The following is a 19387-nucleotide window of genomic DNA, read 5'->3' as shown; positions in this document are numbered from 1 at the left end:
CATATGAATTGAATTATGTTTGGTGCTAATGGCTTAATTTTCTCTTTGTTTTTAATTAAGCTTATTTATTTTTTTTTAGAGACAGGGTCTCATTCTGTTGCCCAGGCTGGAGTGCATTGGTGTGATCATAGCTCTCTGCATCCTTGAACTCCTGGGCCCAAGTGATCCTCTCAGCCTCGCAAATCGCTGGGGTTCAGATATTTTTGTGGAGATGGAGTCTCACTTATGTTGCCCAAGCTGGTCTCAAACCCCTGGCCTTGATTAAAGGTTTTGTTTTGAATTTGACTTTGAAAAATGACCTAGATTTTTATGTTCTTATAGATATTTTAGACTTTGACTTTCTAGGATGTTATTTAAAAATGTTTTTAGGGCTCTCTTTTTCTTTTCTTTTTTTTTTTTTTTTGAGACAGAGTCTGTCTCTGTCACCCAAGCTCAAGTGTGGTTGCAAGATCTTGGTTCACTGCAACCTCTGCCTCCAGGTTCAAGCAATTTTCCTGCCTCACCCTCCCAAGTAGCTGGGATTATAGGTACCTGCCACCATACCCAGCTAATTTTTGTATTTTTAGTAGAGATGGGCTTTCACTATGTTGGTGAGGCTGGTCTCAAACTCCTGACCTCAACTGATCCACCCTCCTTGGCGTCCCAAAGTACTGGGTTTACAAGTGTGAGCCATGGCACTGGACCCTCTTTTTCTTTTTTTTCAGAAGTTAGTATATTTATCATGTATTAGAAATAAAGAGAGTGGGATGAGAGCTCTAGACACAAACCATGTCAGCTTCTTCCTAGTAGACCTACATTAGCGATGAGATGAGAGAGAGAGAGAGAGAGAGAGAGAGAGAGAGTGTGTGTGTCTGTGTGTGTGTGTGTGTGTGTGTGTGTGTTTGTGTGTGTGTGTGTGTACCATGAGCTAATGGAATTTGTGGAGCATTTGGTAAAGCTCATAAATATCGCACAACTGGTACAATCTTAAGTAATCAATTCCAAAAGTTCTTAATGACATTTGTTAATTTTTCTTACATTTAATAATAAATAATTTTAGTGTAGATAAGCCTTTCTGTACTTTTGATTTTCTCATATTTGAGGACTGCAATTTAAATGATCTTCAGGAACTTCTTTTCTTTCTTCTTGTGAAATGAAATGCTTTTAAAGGCATTTCAGGCATCAGAGGTAGATAAGATGGTATTTTGGGCAATGGCAGTTGTTTCTGAAATCACACATTAGCAGTTTATCCTATCCTTTATCTTCTGTTCCCCTGGAGTGAAAAAGGTGCTATTAGAGACATAACTTTGTGGCTACTGAAAATATCCCTCAATGCTGGTAGCTCCTTGACTTTGTTCTGTCTTACCCAATTACATCTATTCTAAAGATCTCCTCCTTTTTCTTTGAGCAAATGACCACTGCTATCTCTCTCTCATTCTTAACCGGCAGTAATAATATTGATCATAACAATAGCTAACACTGTATATTAGATACTGTTTTAAAGACAGTAACTGACTGTTTGTTATGTTTGTTAACTGACTTTATCCTCACAAACACCCTTGTGAGGAAACTGCTATTTTTTTCTGCAGATTTTATAGATGAGGAGACTGAGGATTGGAGATATTAAGTAGCCCATCAAGGTTATACAGCTACTAAGTGGCAAAACTGGAATTTGATTCAGATTTCCTAGCTCTAAAGCACACTATGTCATATAGTCTCAGGAAAAACACACAAGGGGGCAGCTGTTCCATTCCTCCACCACTGCTTGCAACTGCAAAAGGATTAATATTTTATGGCACAATTAAAATTATTTTGGTTAATATTTCATGAAATTTCTTTTCCTTATAATGCACATTACAGTTTGAATTTCTCTCTGGTGGTAAAGTTTCTGACAAAGCATCTGTGCTTAAAACAAAGCAGCTTTATTTATAAAGGTATTTCTTTACAAACCACAGCCCTGGTGTCCAGCAGAAAGCATGGGTTGTCCTTGCATGTGGTTATTCTTCTGGGAAAGCATCTTAGAGGAGGTGAACCTTGGCCCACTTGTTAACCGAGAATGTGCGCACAGGGCTGGGGTATGGTATGTGTAGATTGGTAGTAAAAAGACTTGGGATTGTGATGGGCTAAAAGATTAAGAAAGGATGGTTTTATTTATTTATTTATTTTTATTATACTTTAAGTTCTGGTGTACATGTACAGATTGTGCAGGATTGTTACATAGGTATACACATGCCATGGTGGTTTGCTGCATCCATCAACCCATCATCCACATTAGGTATTTCTCCTAATGTTATCCCTCACCAGTAACCCGACCCCCTGCCATCCCTCCCCTAACTTCCCTACCCCTCAACAGGCCCCATTCCCCTCCCTGTGTCCTTGTGTTCTCATTGTTCAACACCCACTTATGAGTGAGAACATGAGGTATTTGGTTTTCCGTTCTTGCGTCAGTTTGCTGAGAATGATGGTTTCCAGCTTCATCTATGTCCCTGCAAAGGACATGAACTCAGAATGGGGGTTTTAAAATATTGTTACTAAGGAATTCTGTCCTTAAAAAGATTTCCAGGATCAAGGACGAAGAGCTAGGAGATGATAACCACAGGCAGAAATGAGTGGCTTCTCTCAGTCCTTGACCTCTCTGCCATTCCCTCCCACTTTAAGTTTTCCTCTTTCCTTTGTTTTCCCAGTTGCATGCTAATCCTCTTAGTGTTTCTAACCTCATTGCAGACAGAAGTACTTTCCTGTCAGGTTTGCCAAGACAGATTAGAAATTGTTTAATGGAGTTTTACTTTTAAAAACAACAAAACCAACCATTACAAAAGGAGGAAAGGTATAATCAAAAGTGTAGAAAAAACTAGAAAAAAGTTTTAGAACAACGTGAGTTTACCTAGTATAGACTTCCTGCTTGATGATAGCACCTCTAGTCTCTCTCAGCCTTTTGAACAGTCCACCTCCCATGTGCTGGCCTTAGGTACTTCCTTAGCCTCAGGCCTCTTATCTGAGGCCCCATGGAGTTCCTATAAGTGGGGAAATTCTCAGTCCTCCCTTGCTCCCAAACAGGCCTCTCCTTTGCAGGTAGGTCCTGCGGTGTTTCTTCACCTCAGACCTCTTTAAGCCTGAAGAAGCCTGGGCCCTAAATCTGCTTTTGGTTTTCAATCCCTTGTGGTAACTTGGCTAAGGTCCTTTTGCCTCTGTTGGTAAGGAGGGGCCCTTCAGGCCCCTGGAACCTCTCACAGGTGCTCTGTCTCCCCATTGGCTCATTCTGAAGAGGACTCCCAGCTGATGTCTTCAGAGTGAGCCAACGGGGAGACAGAGCACCTGCAAGGGTCTCTGAAGACCCTCTCAAACTGGGTCTTTCTCACCTTGGTTCGCTGTTGGCCATGTGGACTTCATTAGGGGCTGCCATCCTTCTAAGATGTTTCTATTGTCTTCTCTGGACAGCAGAAGACCCCTTTTTGAAAACACTGCATTTTCTTTCTTTCTTTTTTTGTGCCAGAGTCTTATTCTGTTGCCCAGGCTGGAGCACAGCGGTGTGATCTCGGCTCACTGCAACCTCCACCTTTAGGGTTCAAGCGATTCTCCTGCCTCAGCCTCCTGAGTGGCTGAGACTTCAGTCCTGCACCACCATGCCCAGCTAATTTTGTATTTTTAGTAGAGATAGGGTTTCACATATTGGCCAGGCTGGTCTCAAACTCCTGACCTTGCCTCATCCTCCCACAGTGTTGGGATTACAGGCGTGAGCCACCGTGCCTGGCCAACACTATACTTTCTAGTGAGTTTTATTGAAAAAATTTTCAGTTGCAAATGAAGCTGTTGGCTCGTAAGTGAAAAGCTTGAAGGCAGACTGGAATCAGGCACGGCTGGAATTGGGCGTGGCTGGATGTAGGGGCTCTGTTCTTTCCTCTCCTCCTGTGTTGGCTGCCTTGTGGTGTTCCACAAGGTGGCAGAATGCTCCAGTGCTGTGTCCTGACTCAGCCTCCAGGGTTCCAGTCCTAGGAAGTACAACAGCATCTCCTCCTGGGAGCTCCTGCATAAATCCTGTATTTCATTTTTTCTCTCTTTTTTTTAATATGCCATTTTATTTTTGAATAAGTTGTATATTTTAGTAATTCAAAAAACGAAAAGAATTTTTTTTTTTGAGATGGATTCTTACTCTGTCACCTAGGCTGGAGTGTAGTGGTGCAATTTCTGCTGACTGCAACCTTTGCCTCCTGGGTTCAAGTGATTCTCCTGCCTCAGCCTCTCATGAAGCTGAGACTACAGGTGTGTGCCACCATGCCCAGCTAATTTTTTTTTATTTTTTAGTAGAGACAGAGTTTCACCATGTTAGTCAGGATGGTCTTGATGTACTGACCTTGTGATCGGCCTGCCTCAGCCTCCCAAAGTGCTGCGTTTACAGATGTCAGCCACCATCCCGGCTGAAAAGTATTTTAAAAAGGATATGCGTTAAAGAGTTTCCTCCATCCTGTCCCTTTGGTTATTATAAAAATACTTGTCTTTGTCCTGTTTTAATGCTTTATGTTCCGAATTTTATTTTTCCTGATAATAAGATTTATCTCATACTTTCTATTTGTATTTACCTAGTATCTACCTCTAGGCAGTTGTTTTTCAGCCATCTTTTTATTTGTTACCTTTCTGAATTACTTTGTTTTTAATTGTACTTCTGTTTGTAGCATAGAGTTTTTGGGTTTTTTTCCCCTCTGTGATCTGGTCTGAATATAATTTTCTTTTATATGCGAATTTAGCTCATTTCCTTTAATATGTCAGATATATTTGATATCAGTTTATCTATATTATTTTGTGTTATATTTTCCTTTTTTTTTTTTTTAATTGAGACAGAGTGTTTGTTGCGCCCAGGCTGGAGTACAGTGGCGCTATCTCCAGTTCACTGCAACCTCTGTCTGCCAGGTTCAAGCAATTCTCTGCCTCAGCCTCCCGAGTAGCTGCGACTACAGGCGCCCGCCACCATGCCCAGCTAATTTTTGTGTTTTTAGTAGAGATAGGATTTCACCATCTTGGCCAGGCTGATCTTGAACGCCTTACCTCGTGATCTACCTGCCACGGCTTCCCAAAGTGCTGGGATTACAGGCATGAGCCACTGCGCCTGGCCTGTGTCATATTGTCTATTTTTATATCTTTTAAATAATCTTTCACGATGTGATCTGTTTTCTTTGCTTTTTAAAATTACTCGATTGGTTTTGTTTTAGTGGCTGGTTTTAGAATTATAATTTCAAATAATGCCTTTAGTCTTCTAAAAAAGCGGTGATTGTTCTCTACTGTGAGCACTGATAAAATTATTGAATTTCATACTAATTCTAATATGGAGACATTAAAGCCAGGTTACCTTGTTTGTCTTACTCAGTCAAGAACTCTGTTTCATTTTGTCTTCAGAGGAGAGAATGAATTACTCAGCTTGGAACTCATCAGTTTCAAGTTCAGTCCAATAAATTCATCAGTCCAATAAGTTCACTGTCAGAGGAGGCTTTGTGAGTTTTCCCAAAGGATACTGTCCGCCTTTAACAAGGCTCTTTTTGTCTATAAAAATTAGAGTTTCTAAAGTCAGTATGGATCATAAAATTGGTAAGCTGACATCTGTTGTTCACAGTTGAACATTAGTTCAGAATCTCTGTTGGTGGTCTGTTATTTGATGCCAGAGAGTCACCAGTTTTATGTCCAAGTAGTTATTAAAATATATTACTGGTTCTGAAGTTCCCTTTTTTAAGTGTGGGTTCAACACTTGTCGAGAGAGCATTTAATTTTTCAAAAGCAATATAGTAGGCAACAGAGAGCCGTGTTACATGTGGAAAGAATGTTTTTTTAATTAGAAGCTTTAATTTAAAACAGTCTAGCTTGGCATGCCCTATGTAATGACTGAGAGACTGAGATGCCTGTCCTGATGTTAGTCCCACCAACAAGGGCAGAAGGGAAGTTGCCACCCTGGGAGGAGCACATCTTCTGTTCAGGCTCCTCTTCATTCAGGAGGCTTCAGTCCCACAGCATGAATAGCCCTGTAGAGGGTGGTCAAGGAAATGTGGCTTTATAATTTTTTTTACCCAGGTCATTTAACCGTAGATAACCTAATTTTTTTAATGCAAAGATATTTACGTCCACCTCTAATAAAGCAGCGGAATCATAAACTGTCATTGGATACGTGTCTTTGGAGCAGATTTCCATCCATTTTTACTCCAATTCGGTGGTGGCTACCAGTATTGTTCTTGTCGCCTGCTGTTCTCAGTCCATGGTTTGCCTGTGACTCACCCCCGGAAACCTGTTGAAAATGCTCGCTCTCCTCTAACTTCCTGGTAAATTCAGATTTAGCACCTTCGGGGTGTGAATCTGTACTTCCAGTGTGCTTTGCAGGTGATTCTGATGCAGGTGTCCCACAGACTACAGTTTGAGGAAATCAAGACTGATAGTTCTGTAAGTTTATGACCCTTTAATTTTTCAAAAAATATTTTCAGCAGCAGAGAGGCGTGTTACATGTGAAAAAGTTAAAGTAGAAATTTTCCTAAAATCTTGTTTGACAGAATTCTGGTAGGATGTTATACATGTGTGCAGAATTTCAAATAGCCTTTTTTTTTTTTTTTTTTTTTTTTTTTTTTAAGTCAGAGTCTTGTTCTTTTGCCCAGGCTGAAATGTAGTGGCATGATCTTAGCTTCTTGCAACCTCTGCCTCCTGGGTTCAAGCAATCTCCTGCCTTAGCCTCCTGAATAGCTGGGATTATAGGCATCCACCACCACATCTGGCTAATTTTTGTATTTTTAATAGAGACATGTTTTCACCATGTTGGCCAGGCTGGTCTCGAACTCCTGACCTCAGGTGATCCACCCTCCTCGGCCTTCCAAAGTGCTGAGATTACAGGCATGAGCCACTGCGCCTGGCCGAATAGACTTTTGTTTCAGAGATACAGTGAATTGAATTTACCATAATGTTGTTTAATTAAGAAATTAAGAAATCTAGAAAAATAGAGATAGGAGATTTTATAACTTCAACCAGTTTGAAAAATTATTTGTGTGAGGATGGTTTAAGATACAGATTGCAGAACGATGAATTTAATATTCTTGTAACACTTCCAGGAAAGCCTCAAGGATAACTGGCAAGTCCATTTTTATCAAACTTAATGGGTTTCTAAATCCTTATCTGCTTATCAAACAAAATTTTAATTAGAACAGTAATTTAGTAACCAGCTGCCTCTTGTGTTCACTCTAGGAACTTGTCTAAAAACATTGTGTAGCTCATGTAAGGTGAATCCTTTTTGAGTTGCTAAATAACTTTACTGCAGACTTCTAAAAATCCAGGTATTAAGGAAGTCTACAGGAAGATAAAAATTGATAAGAACTTTGCAGTAGTCTGATACTTTCTCTCCATTGGGTTAAGGTAGAAAAATCCTTCTTTAGCACCACAGATGGGAGAAAATCCTCCCTCTTAGGTTTCTTCCTGAATCAGCTTATGGCTGCCTAGGCTTGTAGTAGGACAGATAAAGCCTTTGGAGCTAGCAACTCTTGTTTTGAATATCGATTTATCTGTTATCTCTTGATGACTTTGGACATTGTACTTAACGTCTCAAGCTCAGTTTACTCATTTTTAAAATGGGAATAATGCTACCTACAGCAAGGAGAGCTGTAGTTCTGGAACTTGTACTCCTTCGTTCATTTATTCAGCAATACTCTGTAGGTCGAGTACCTGTTTTATACCAGGCACTGTTCCAGGCGTTGAATACAGCAGAAATAACATTGACAAAAGTCCCCATCTTCATGGATTCTAGTGAACAGTGCCATTGTACACAAGGTGATCGGAGAAGGTTTCATTGAGATGATGAGGTTTTTTTGTTTTGTTTTTTTGAGATGGAGTTTTGGTCTTGTTGTCCAAGCTGGAGTGCAATGGCATGCTCTCAGCTCACTGCAACCTCCGCCTCGCAGGTTCAAGTGATTCTCTTGCCTAAGCCTCCTGAGTAGCTGGATTACAGGCTACCACACCCAGCTAATTTTTTGTAATTTTAGTAGAAATGGGGCTTTACCATGTTAGCCAGGCTAGTCTTGAACTCCTGACCTCAGGTGATCCGCCTGTCTCGGCCTCCCAAAGTGCTGGGATTACAGGCGTGAGCTGCCGCAAGATGACAGCATTTGAATGGAGACCTGAGGGAGGTAAGGGAGCCAGATCACCATAAAAAATTACTTTTTAACATTATTATTTTTTTTTCTTTACTGTTTTCTTCTTAACCCTACTAGAAAGTAAGTTCTATGACAGTGGTGGGCAGGGTGTGGTATCCATTTTGTTAGAGAATTTTAAATGTGCTTTGTTGTATTAGTTCGTTCTTGTACTGTTATAAAGAACTACCGGAGACTGGATAATTCATAAAGAAAGGAGGTTTAATTGGCTCAGAGTTTGGCAGGCTATATGGGAAGAATGGCTGGGGAGGCCTCAGGAAACTTGCAATAATGGCAGAAGGCAAAGAGGAGGCAGGCAAGTCCTACATGGCTGGAGCAAGAGGAATAGAGCAAAGTGGGAGGTGCTGCATGCATTCAAACAACCAGATCTCATGAGAACTCACTATCATAAGAACAGCAAGAGGGAAGTCCACTCCCGTGATCTAGTCACCTCCCACCACCTCCCACCAGGTCCCTGCTCCAACATTGAGGATTATAATTTGATATGAGATTTAGGTGGGGACACAAATCCCAACCATATCATATATAGAAGTACTTTTCCTGATCACAGGAATGGGGAGCTATTGAAAGAGTCAGAGGGTAAGTGCAGTGTCTTTCTCTATAACCCTGTCTATGACAGCAATGTGGTCCAAGGGCTTCAGGGTAACATGCAGTAGATACTCCATAAATGTCTGCTAAGCATTTTTAAAAACGATCATTCTGCATTCACTGTGAGCCATAAGAGTAGTTGGTAGAAATGCCTGTGAATGTTTAAAAGCATTATATAGACTCTCTTTCAGAATTGTATTGACTAATGAAAAATGCTAGTTTTCCCCTCTCCACGCCTATCTTTTAACTAACTAAATAGCTAACTGCCTAACTACCTGCCTCCCTCCCTCCCTCTCTCCCTCCCTCCCTCCTTTCTTCCTTCCTTTTTTTCTTTTGCTCTAGCTCTCTCACTTTCTGTTGCTTGCTTGCTTGCTTTGTCACCAGGCTGGAGTGCAGCGGTGCAATCTCAGCTCACTGCAAGCTTTGCCTCCTGGGTTCAAGTGATTCTCCTGTCTCAGCCTCCCGAGCAGCTGGGATTACAGCACATGCCACCACGCCTAGCTAATTTGTGTTTGTATTTTTAGTATAGATGAGGTTTCATCATGTTGGCCGAGGTGGTCTCAATCTCTTGACCTTATGATTTGCCCACCTTAGCTTCCCAAAGTGCTGGGATTACAGGCATAAGCCACAGCATCTGGCCTATTTCTTTATTAAATAGAAAATTCCTCAGTAAATTTTTATTTAGAGACATTCCTCTGTGTGATTAATTTGTTCTAAAGGTCGATTCTTAACTTACAAAGAAAACTTGTTTAATGCTCTAAATGGAAGTCTTTTTGTATTTCTCTCCTGTGGCTGATTTTTATGATAGTTATCTGACACCTATCTTTTTGTTTGTTTGTTTTTGGAGTTATTGGGTTTTACCGTGTTGCCTGGCTGGTCTCAAACTCCTGGCCTCAAGCAATCCTCCTGCCCCAGCCTCCTGAGAAGCTGTGATTACGGGTGTGAACCACTGTGCCTGGCTACCACCTCTTTTGAGAAACTTTTATTTTTTACATATTTATTATTGGTTCATAATATTGGTACATATTTATGGGGTACATGTGATATTTTCATACATATATACAATGTATAATGATAAAATCAGGGTGTTTAGGATACCTGTCACCTCAGATCCAACATTTCTTTATGTCGGACATTTAAAATCTTCTAGCTATTTTAAAATATATGATAAATTGTTGTTAACTATGGTCCTACCCTACTGTGCTATCAAACACTAGAACTTATTTCTTCTGTATAACTGTATGTTTGTACCCATTAACCAACCTCTCATTACCTCTCCCTTCTCAAAGCTCTGGTAACCATTATTCTGCCTGTATGAGATCAACTTTTTTAGCTTTCACGTTTGAGTGAGAATATGTGATATTTGTCTTTGGATGCCTGGCTTATTTTACCTAATGTTATGACCTCAGTTCCATCCAGTTTACTGCAAAGGACAGGGTTTCGTTCTTTTTTAGGGCTGAATCGTTAGTATTCCATTGTGTGTATATGCCACATTTTCATGAGCCATTCATCCATTGACCGGCACTTAGGCTGAGTCCATAACTTGGTTGTTGAGACTAGTGCTGCAAGAAATGTAAGAATGCAGATATCTTTTTAACACACTGATTTTGTTTCCTTTGGATGTATACCCAGTAGTGAGATTGCTGGATCATGTAATAATTCTATTTTTATTATTAAAATTTCTTTTAAGAGAGGGTGTTTTGCTCTGTCACCCAGGCTGGAATGCGATGGCATGATCCTGGCTCACTGCAGCCTGGAACTCATTGGTTCAAGAGATCCTTCCCACCTCAGCCTCCCAGATATCTGGGACTACAGGTGCACTCCACCATGCCCAGATAATTTATATCATTTTTTTAAAAGACAGGCTGTGTTGCCTAGGCTGGTCTCAAACTCCTGGCCTCAAGTGACCCTCCTGCTTTAGCTTTCCAAGAATTTGAGACTATAGGTGTGAGCCATCCTGCCCAGCTAGTGGGCCTAATTTAAGTTGCTAAAGAATCTCCATACTGTTTTCTGTAAGGGCTGTCCCAGTTTACATTCCCACCAACAGTGTGCAAGAGTTCCCGCCTCTTCATGTCCTGATCAACACTTTTTGTCTTTGTGATAGTAGCCATTCTCACAGGAGTGAGGTGAATATCTCATTGTGGTTTTGATCTGCATTTTCCTAATTAATGAGAGCATTTTTTCCATATATCTATTCATTCAGGTCCTTTGCCCATTTTAAAATTTCTCTCTCTCTCTCTTTTTTTTTTTTTGGTATTGAGTTGTTTGAGTTTCCTATATCAAAATACTTCTAAATTCAGAGTGTTGATGGAACATTGGTAGTTGCTTATGAGATAAACAGACTCATGGATTAAAGTAAAAAGTAAATAATAGTTTGAGAAGTTATTTAATTTTAGGAGAAGCCAGTAAAATTGGAATCATTTGTGTTTTATTTGAGAAAATTAAAATATGGTACAAATATAAGAAACAATATAATACAAATATAGAAGAAGGGAGCCGAAACCACCATCTAGTCCAGGATACAGAGTTTTGGCAGTTACTCTAGAAGTTCTCTCGGCCTCCTTGCAGTCATAGCCCTCTGAGGAACCATGATCCTGACTTTGTCATTGTTATCATCTTCTTAATTTCCTTTGTAGTTTTGTCACCCAGGTGTATATTCTTATAGCTTAATTTTGCCAGTTTATTTTTAAAATGTCTTCAAAATTTTTTAAATTTGTATTTTTAGAAACAAGGGTCTTGCTATGTTCTGCAGGCAAGCTGGGAACTCCTGGGCTCAAGTGATCCCACTCCGCAGCTCCCTGAGTACCTAGGACTACAGATGCATACCACTATGCCCGGCTTTTTATAAAAATACCTTTTAAAGCCTCTTTATCTACAGATTCCCTCTCCATCTCTTTTTATGTTCCCTCCATTTTTTTTTTTTTGAAGAAATTCAGTTGTTTTTCTTGTGGAGTTTTCCAAAGTCTGGATTTTGCTGATTACATCTCCATAGAGTTTAAAATGTTCCTCTGCATTTTCTGTAAATTGGTAGTCAAATTGAGAGGCTTAATAAAATTCAGTATTTTTTTTTCATGGAAGAGGAAGAGAACTTCATAGATTCTATTTTTTCATTAGGAGGCATGTAATTATCTCTCTTTCTGTGAGCTGAGTAGCTATTGATACTCAGCAGTGATTGACAAGTCTTGCTTTTTAAATTGTCATTATGAACTTGAGGCTTTAAACATATCTAATGTGTTTTGGTTCATTGCAGTTGCTGTTCTTCCCAGTGCTCAAAATGGCCCATGATTGGGCAGCGAGAGTCTCTCCAGTTGACTTCTGTGTCATTTTGCCATAATCCTAGTAATCTTTAGTAGCTTTTCTGCTTTTTGGTGTAACAAAATAGCCTAGGTTGATCTTAAACATTTTCAGTCCCAGACCTGAAATTAGTCATTTCTCCAGTAATCCCTAGTTTCTTTTAGTTGGAAATGGTATTTCTAAAACCACAGCCTGTGCAACTAGGGAGGCTATTTATTGAATAGGTCAAACTATATTAAGAACTCATTAAAAATACTTCTGATTCAAATTCAGGGCTAAAGAGTTTTTATTTAACTTTTCAGTCTTACATCTATATCCCCTTTTCCCCACCATGTCGACAATCCTGGTTCTTATATAAGTACTCTGATTTTATTATTCAAATACCAGGTATTTAATTTGCCTTATCCCACATTATTGAAAACAGTAATCTATATTACGTATTATATTATATTAGAATTACATATTATAAAATTTTGTTGCATTTGGTCTTCCATTTCTGCCCCATTTGTTTCATAGTTGTAATATATCATCAGAGCATATAGCTGTTAGGTACTACACCTTCTTTTTTTCTTTTGAGACGGAGTCTCATTCTGTTGCCAGGCTGGAGTGTAGTGGTGTATTCTTGGCTCACTGCAACCTCCATCTCCCAGGTTCAAGCGATTCTCCTGCCTCAGCCTCCTGTGTAACTGGGACTACAGGCACTAGCCACCACGCCTGGCTAATTTTTGTATTTTTAGTAGAGATGGGGTTTCACCGTATTGGTCAGGCTAGTCTCAAACTCCTGACCTCAGGTGATCTGCCTGCCTTGGCCTCCCAGAGTGCTGGGATTACAGGTGTGAGACAGCATGTGTGGCCAGTATGCCTTCTTTCTTATAGCCTCCGTTGAGTCATAGTTCTTCAAGCAAATATGTATTACATGCTCACCACCAATTCTTATAACCATGTCTTTCTGGTCATTTTGGTTGTCTGAAATTTATTCTGTAGTATAGTTGTTCTTACACCTTAGTGTGTATCAGAATTACCTGGCAGGCTTGGTAAAGCCCCAAGTATGGGGCCTCCACAATAGGTTCTCTGGTTCAGTACCTGTGGATTGGGGCCTGAGAATCTGTTTCTAACAAGTTCCCAGGTGGTGATGTTGCTTCTGGTCTGTGACCATACTTTGATTACAGCTGTCTGTGGCTTTATACATGGAAGGCAGAGTGGCTAAGCATAAAATTCTTGGCTTACAGTTTGTTTCTTTGAGTATCTTAAATATGCTACCCCATTGTCTCTGGCATAAAACATTGCTGTTAAAGTTTGGCAACTCTGATTTTCTTTCTTTTACAAATGACTTGTCATTTTGGCTGGAAATAATTTTACTAGATTATTTATTGGGGAGGTCATTATGGATTGATTTCCCCAGGTATGTGATGTGTTTTTTAAATATATAGTATAAAGGGATTTTTCTATTTCTTTGCTTTCCCCTCTTTGCCAACTTCGTAACTTGGGAACACCTTCTATACATGTTTTAGCTCTTCTTCACCAACCTTTTGTATTTGTTACTTTCTTCTAGTCTTTCACATCTCCTTTTTCATTTCTTTTTGACTTTGAAAAAATTTCCCCCTTTCATTTCCTGCTTCTTATCTTTATTATCTGTAGTATTTATTCAGTTGTGTGCCTTCTAGTGTATCCTTCATTCTGAGAAGTTTTTCTTCTGCCTGTAATTCCTGAGTTCTGTCTATTTCTGAGTTTTTCTAAATCCAGTTTGCTTTCTTAATAATTTTTTTTAACTTGTCTTGAGATTTTAAGTTAGGGTTTTCATGTTTTATGGCGATCTCTAACATGATTCTATTGTCTGTAGAGATGTTATTGTGCTTATTCTCTTTTTTCTTATCATAACTTTGGACAGGATTCAACCTTGGTCCTTTTCTATTACTCATTTTTATGTTAACTCATTTCCCCAAATGTTTAGCAGAGGAATGGGTTCAAAATAGCTTTTCTGGTAGTGTTTTTGTTTTTTTTTAAGAACTCAAAGTATTATTTATAAACAGTGCATTCATTTTTAAGTGTACAGTTTGAATTGTGGTAGTTTTACACAGTTTTGTAACCGCCATCACAGTCAAGATGTGGAACACTACTTTTACCTTAAAACTTTCTCATGTGCTTCTGCAATTGGTCCCCTCCCTTCACATCTGGCCCTAGGCAATTATTAGTTTTCCACCAGTATATTTTACCTTTTACAGAATTTCATATACAGGGTATCTTACAGTATATATTAAGATTTAGTAAGATTTTTTGGCTTGATTTCTTTCACAAAATATGTTTTTTAGATTCATTCATTTTGCTTCATATTGTCAAGAGCTTGAAAAATGTGACAGCTCGTTTTTTCCTGGCTCTGTTCTGTAGTACTTTTATCTTTTTAACAATTACCCTGATATCCCTTTTCTCCTCGTTTTAGGTTCTGATCATAGGAGTTTTTCCTCAGTGTAAGATTTATCCTAAAAAAGTGCTTTGCATCATTGGTTTTGTGATTTCATAGGGCTGAGAGTTCTCAAACCCTTTCAGGCCTTACTGTGGACTCCTTGTAGTCACTAATATATAGTGTACAACCTGCACTCCCAATTTCAGCTCCTCAATATATCTTACCATACTTTCTGGGGAGTACCTGATTGCTATTTTGTATTGTTCCTGTTTTCTGATTGTTAGAGTTCTGTTGACTCTGTCTGCTTCTTCTCACATGGATGCTAATAGCATGTGTGTCTTATTATCTGTTCATCCCACCTGCTTGCATTTTAGGATTCTAAAGAATATCTTGAAATGCAGTGATACAAATGTAGTACATTTTATCTGCGGGTTTTAGTTTGGTTATTAAATTCTCTGTATTTATGGAGGGATTTAGGGAGACTGGAAAACTATGCTTGAATCTAACAAAAAGCATCAATTATTTCAATAAAATATTATATCAAGGAAATAGCAAAAAATTACAAATATATGTTACATTGATAAAATGATACATTTGTTTCTACTTTTCATAATATTGAGGGAGGGAATGTGCTTCTTGTGTGATGGGGTGTAGCCATTTGTGTTTCTGTATTTTCTGTATCTTTTACATATGTCTACCACATTGTCTTAGATTGTAAATAAGAGTGGAAACATGATTGATGTGTGGCATATACTATGAGAATTTGTTAACTTTTTTTTGTGAAGTAAAAGCAAATATATAAACTATAGATTTTCTGTCACAAATCTTTCTTTCTGAATTTTAACCTAGTTGTTAAGCAAAAGAGGGAATAAAGTTTCTGTTGTTTATTTATTACAAGGCATTGTAATTGAACTTTTAAATCAACTCATATAATCCCCTTGTTCAGGAAGGAAAATCATAAGAATAGAAAAAAGCTTGCTTTATTTTGGTGCTGGGGATGGTTTCTTTAGTTTTATGTAGAGACCAAGAAAGTGTTCTGCCTAGGGAGCCAAAGAAAAAACTACTGGGAAATTTTCTAAATTATCTTAACGCAGTTGTTTATAGTATAGCTTTACTCTACAGACAACTTTTTATGTTCTTAGATCATTAGATATACCTACATCACTATACGTAAGATAAGCTTCAAAAATAAACGCTCTTTGCTTTGGGAATACTCTTTGTAAATACTCTTTTCTATCATCTACTAGTTTGCATTATAGCACCAATCTTTTATTTGTATAGGTCAGTGGTTCTTTAGCTTTAACGTGCACTAGAGTCCCCTGATGCTGGGCCCCACCTACCATCTGTTTCTGTTTCAGATGAAGACAAGAGAGAGGTATGTGTACCCATCTAAGAGTAAGCACAACCAAAGCAATATAAAACCTTCATGAAGAAAAGTATAGAACATTGCTGTTGGATATAAAAGACATGAATAGAGGAATATACCAGCTTTGATAATGTGATATCTCTATTTCAGATGTTATTTCTCTCCAAATTAATTCATTACATATCAAATCAAAATACTAATAAGGGCCAGGTATAATGGCTCATGCCTATAATTCCGCACTTTGGGAGGCTGAAGTGGGCAGATCGCTTGAGTCCAGGAGTTTGAAACTAGCCTGGCAACATGGCAAAACCCTGTGTCTACTAAAAACACACAAAAGTCAGCTGGGCGTGGTAGTGCATACCTGTAGTCCTAGCTGCTTGGAGCTGATGGGGGAGGATTGCTTCAGTCTGAGCGGTTGACGATACTGCAGTGAGCCCTGATCGAACCACTACCACTGCACTCCAGCCTGGGCAACAGAGTGAAACTGTGTCTTAAAAAATCCTAGTAAGTTTCTTGTGAAGACAGAAGATAAGTGAACCTAAAATTTACAAAGAAAATCAAAGGGCCAAAAGTAGCCAAGACAATCTTGAAGAGCAGAGCAGGGGCCCTGCTACCTTAGATATAGATGCCAAGCCCTGGAAATTAAGAGACAGTGGTCCTGATATAAAGATAGACAAAAAGATCAGTGGAACAGTATGGAGAAGCCAAAAACATATATAGAAATACAATATGCAGTGGAAGTAACATTATAAATCAGCAGGGACAAAAAATGCTCTCTAAATGCTGCTTCAGTCATTAATTATATGGAAAATGAACTTGTATTTATAACTTCACACTGTCTACAAAGATAAGTTCTGGTCAATAAATTCAGAAAGCAGATGTTAAGTTTCTTAGAAAATATAAGAAATAATAGAATACTTAACTGTGGTTAAAATTTTAAAAACACCTGTATCTTCACATATAAATCTTAGAAATAGTGTAACATTGAGTATAAAGTCAATTTGTATGGTTATAATAAAGTACCCCTCATACAAAATGAAAATCATGAAATGATACAGATTTTTGTAAAAAATGAAAACATACATGGTAATATATATCACATTCAAGATAGTGTTTGCTTCTTTTCTTTTATTAATTTTTTTTTTTTTTTTTTTTAGGACGGGGTTTCACTCTTGCCCAGGCTAGAGCGCAGTGGTGTGATCACAGCTCACTGCAGCCTTGACCCCCACAGGCTTAAGTGATCCTCCCACCTCAGCCTTCCAAGTAGCTGGGACTACAGGCATTTGCTACCATGCCTGGCTAATTTTTGTATTTTTTGTAGAGAAAGCCATGTTGTCCAGGCTGTTCTTAAGCTTCTGAGCTCAAGCAGTCCTCCTGCCTCAGCCTCTTAAAGTACTGGGATTACAGGTGTTGACCCACCATGCCCAGCCAGCGTTTCCTTCTGGAAATCCTAGAGGAATGTGATTAGGGAGGGCTATGTGCAGCTACAACTGTAACTAAAGTTTTATATTTTTAAATAAAAATGTTTTAAAGCAACGTGACAAAACATTAACACCAAGTGAGTATCAAACAACAAAGAAATAGTTGGAGAAATTGTGGCATCTATATACTATGAAATATTTTTCAGCTGTTAAGAATGAGTTGTAACTAGGTCACTTTTGTGGGAAGACATTTAAGAGTTATTAAGTGAAGAGGACAAGATACAGAAAAATGTTTATAAAATCATCTCATTTTTATAATGTCATGTGATAATATATAATGAGCATATATTATATATGCTTGTGTATGGCCAAAATATGAACATGAAAAAATATGGAAAGATTCATTCTAGGCTGTTAGCATGAGAGACAGCAGTCGTGGGAGTGAGGTGATAAGGTAAGAAGAGAAGGAGGAAGGAATAGGGAGTCAAGAAAAATAGAAAAAGAAAAAGAAAATGCACTACCAGCATGCTTGGTAGGATTTTGTTTATGTACTTAGGCAAATTTTTATACATATTTTTATAAGGACTGTAGGATCACTTTAAAGAGTGAGAGTTGACCTAATTTGTTATATTTGATTGGAAGCTGTGATAGAAACAGATTTAGCAGAAAGTCTCTCAAAGATATAATTTTTCAGTGCTGTATTCTGTTCCTGGAGCATTTAAACAAGTAACATAATCAAATCAAAATGATGCTTTTCAGTTTTTCTCCCTTCATATTTAGTAACATAATGGACCCTAATTTCAATGAGTTTTTCTTTTTAAATAATGATAGATATAAAGTACGCACAATGTGCTAAATGATATAAAATAGCAGTTAATAAAAGGTAATCATTTTAATATTTTATGAAATCGGGCTTTTTGGCAGAGAAACTTTAGCTATTTCTCTCTCTTCAACTTGGGAAAGAATGAGGAATAAATCTTTATCTTTTTTGTTTTCTTTTTCTGTCTAAGACCTAAATATCAGTATTTCATGATGATAAATGATCTCTGAAATTTTCCTTTTTTCTTTCAGTGTGGGAGATGACAGAATTCGAGTTGAAAGGATGGATAACACTTATTTTGAATACAGTCATGCTTTCCAGGCAGTTACAGAGTTTTATGCAAAAGATACAGTTGACTTCAAAGGTAAATATTTTTCCTGTATATCCTCAAGTTGAACTGATTTGAAATTTGGATAAAGGTATGAGTATGATTCTCAATTTAATGATGACTAGGTAATTACCATAAATATGTGGGAGAAGAAGAGCTCGCTGTTGTTGTGCTCATCAGAAACACCATTGCACTGCAGTCCCAGCTACTGGCTAGGCTGAGGCAGGGGAGGATCACCTGAGCTCAGGAGTTTGAGGCTGCAGTGAGTTATTATCACACCATTGCAGTCCAGCCTGGGCAACAAAGTGAGACCCTGTCTCTTAAAAAACAAAAAGAACCATTGTGGCTTCTTTTCAAAATTATGACCACCTAGTAACTTGATGGTTTTGTTATATTCATTAGAGTGGAAGGAGTTTTTCACCATCTTTCCTTTTTGCTTATCTTTAAAGGTGACTCGTTAGTATCTTTGTATTTTATAGACTGTTTGTATGATAAATATTCTGATGAAGCCTGGCATTTGGAAAGGTTGGTTGCCAAAATTAAAACACCAGAATGTTAGTGACAGGATCAAAATACGTTAGATAATCATTATTTGCCTAATTCACATGTCCACAGTCAGGCATTCATTAATGCTTTCTTTCATTTGTACCTCACATTCCTGCCAGTTCAGCTTTTGTTAGGGTTCATTTGGTGGATGGTGAGGTGAATAGACACTTTCCCTCTTGTCATAAGCTTAACTTCACTCTAATCTTCATCAGAACCCATATGGAGAAAATTTATCCCTGTCACATGTTAGAGAGCATTCATGATCAGCGCTCTGTCACTGCTCATTTAAGAATCAATGTCTGGTTAGCATTTCCTTGTTTCTAGGCATCAGTGTCTTGTTAGCATGTCTGTTTTAGTTTCATGATGCCTTGGTCAAATCGAATCAAGTGTCTGAGAGTGTATCCCATTTCTTTCTTTTTTTAAAAAAAGAATGAAGGAAAGAAGAAAGAGGAAGAGGAAGAGAGAACAGGGGTGTTGCT

At 38.3% G+C, this 19387-nt stretch overlaps 1 protein-coding gene across 5 annotated transcripts in view; it reads left to right on the top strand.

Annotated features, from left to right (window-relative positions):
- Positions 1-19387, top strand: part of MSH3 (mutS homolog 3) — a 219485-nt gene that overhangs the window by 52595 nt on the left and 147503 nt on the right. For all 5 annotated transcript variants that reach the window (XM_032277167.1, XM_032277143.1, XM_032277151.1 and 2 more), the window contains one exon: positions 18286-18398. In XM_032277167.1, the coding sequence (XP_032133058.1) occupies positions 18286-18398 (113 nt within the window). The remainder of the gene's footprint in view (positions 1-18285; positions 18399-19387) is intronic.

This window comes from Sapajus apella, unplaced genomic scaffold (assembly GCF_009761245.1).
Source record: "Sapajus apella isolate SASKATOON/1434 unplaced genomic scaffold, GSC_monkey_1.0 scaffold1, whole genome shotgun sequence".
In the NCBI taxonomy this organism is placed as follows: domain Eukaryota; kingdom Metazoa; phylum Chordata; class Mammalia; order Primates; family Cebidae; genus Sapajus; species Sapajus apella.
Note: the sequence above shows the minus strand (reverse complement) of the source record. Positions and strands in the feature narration are given on the sequence as shown.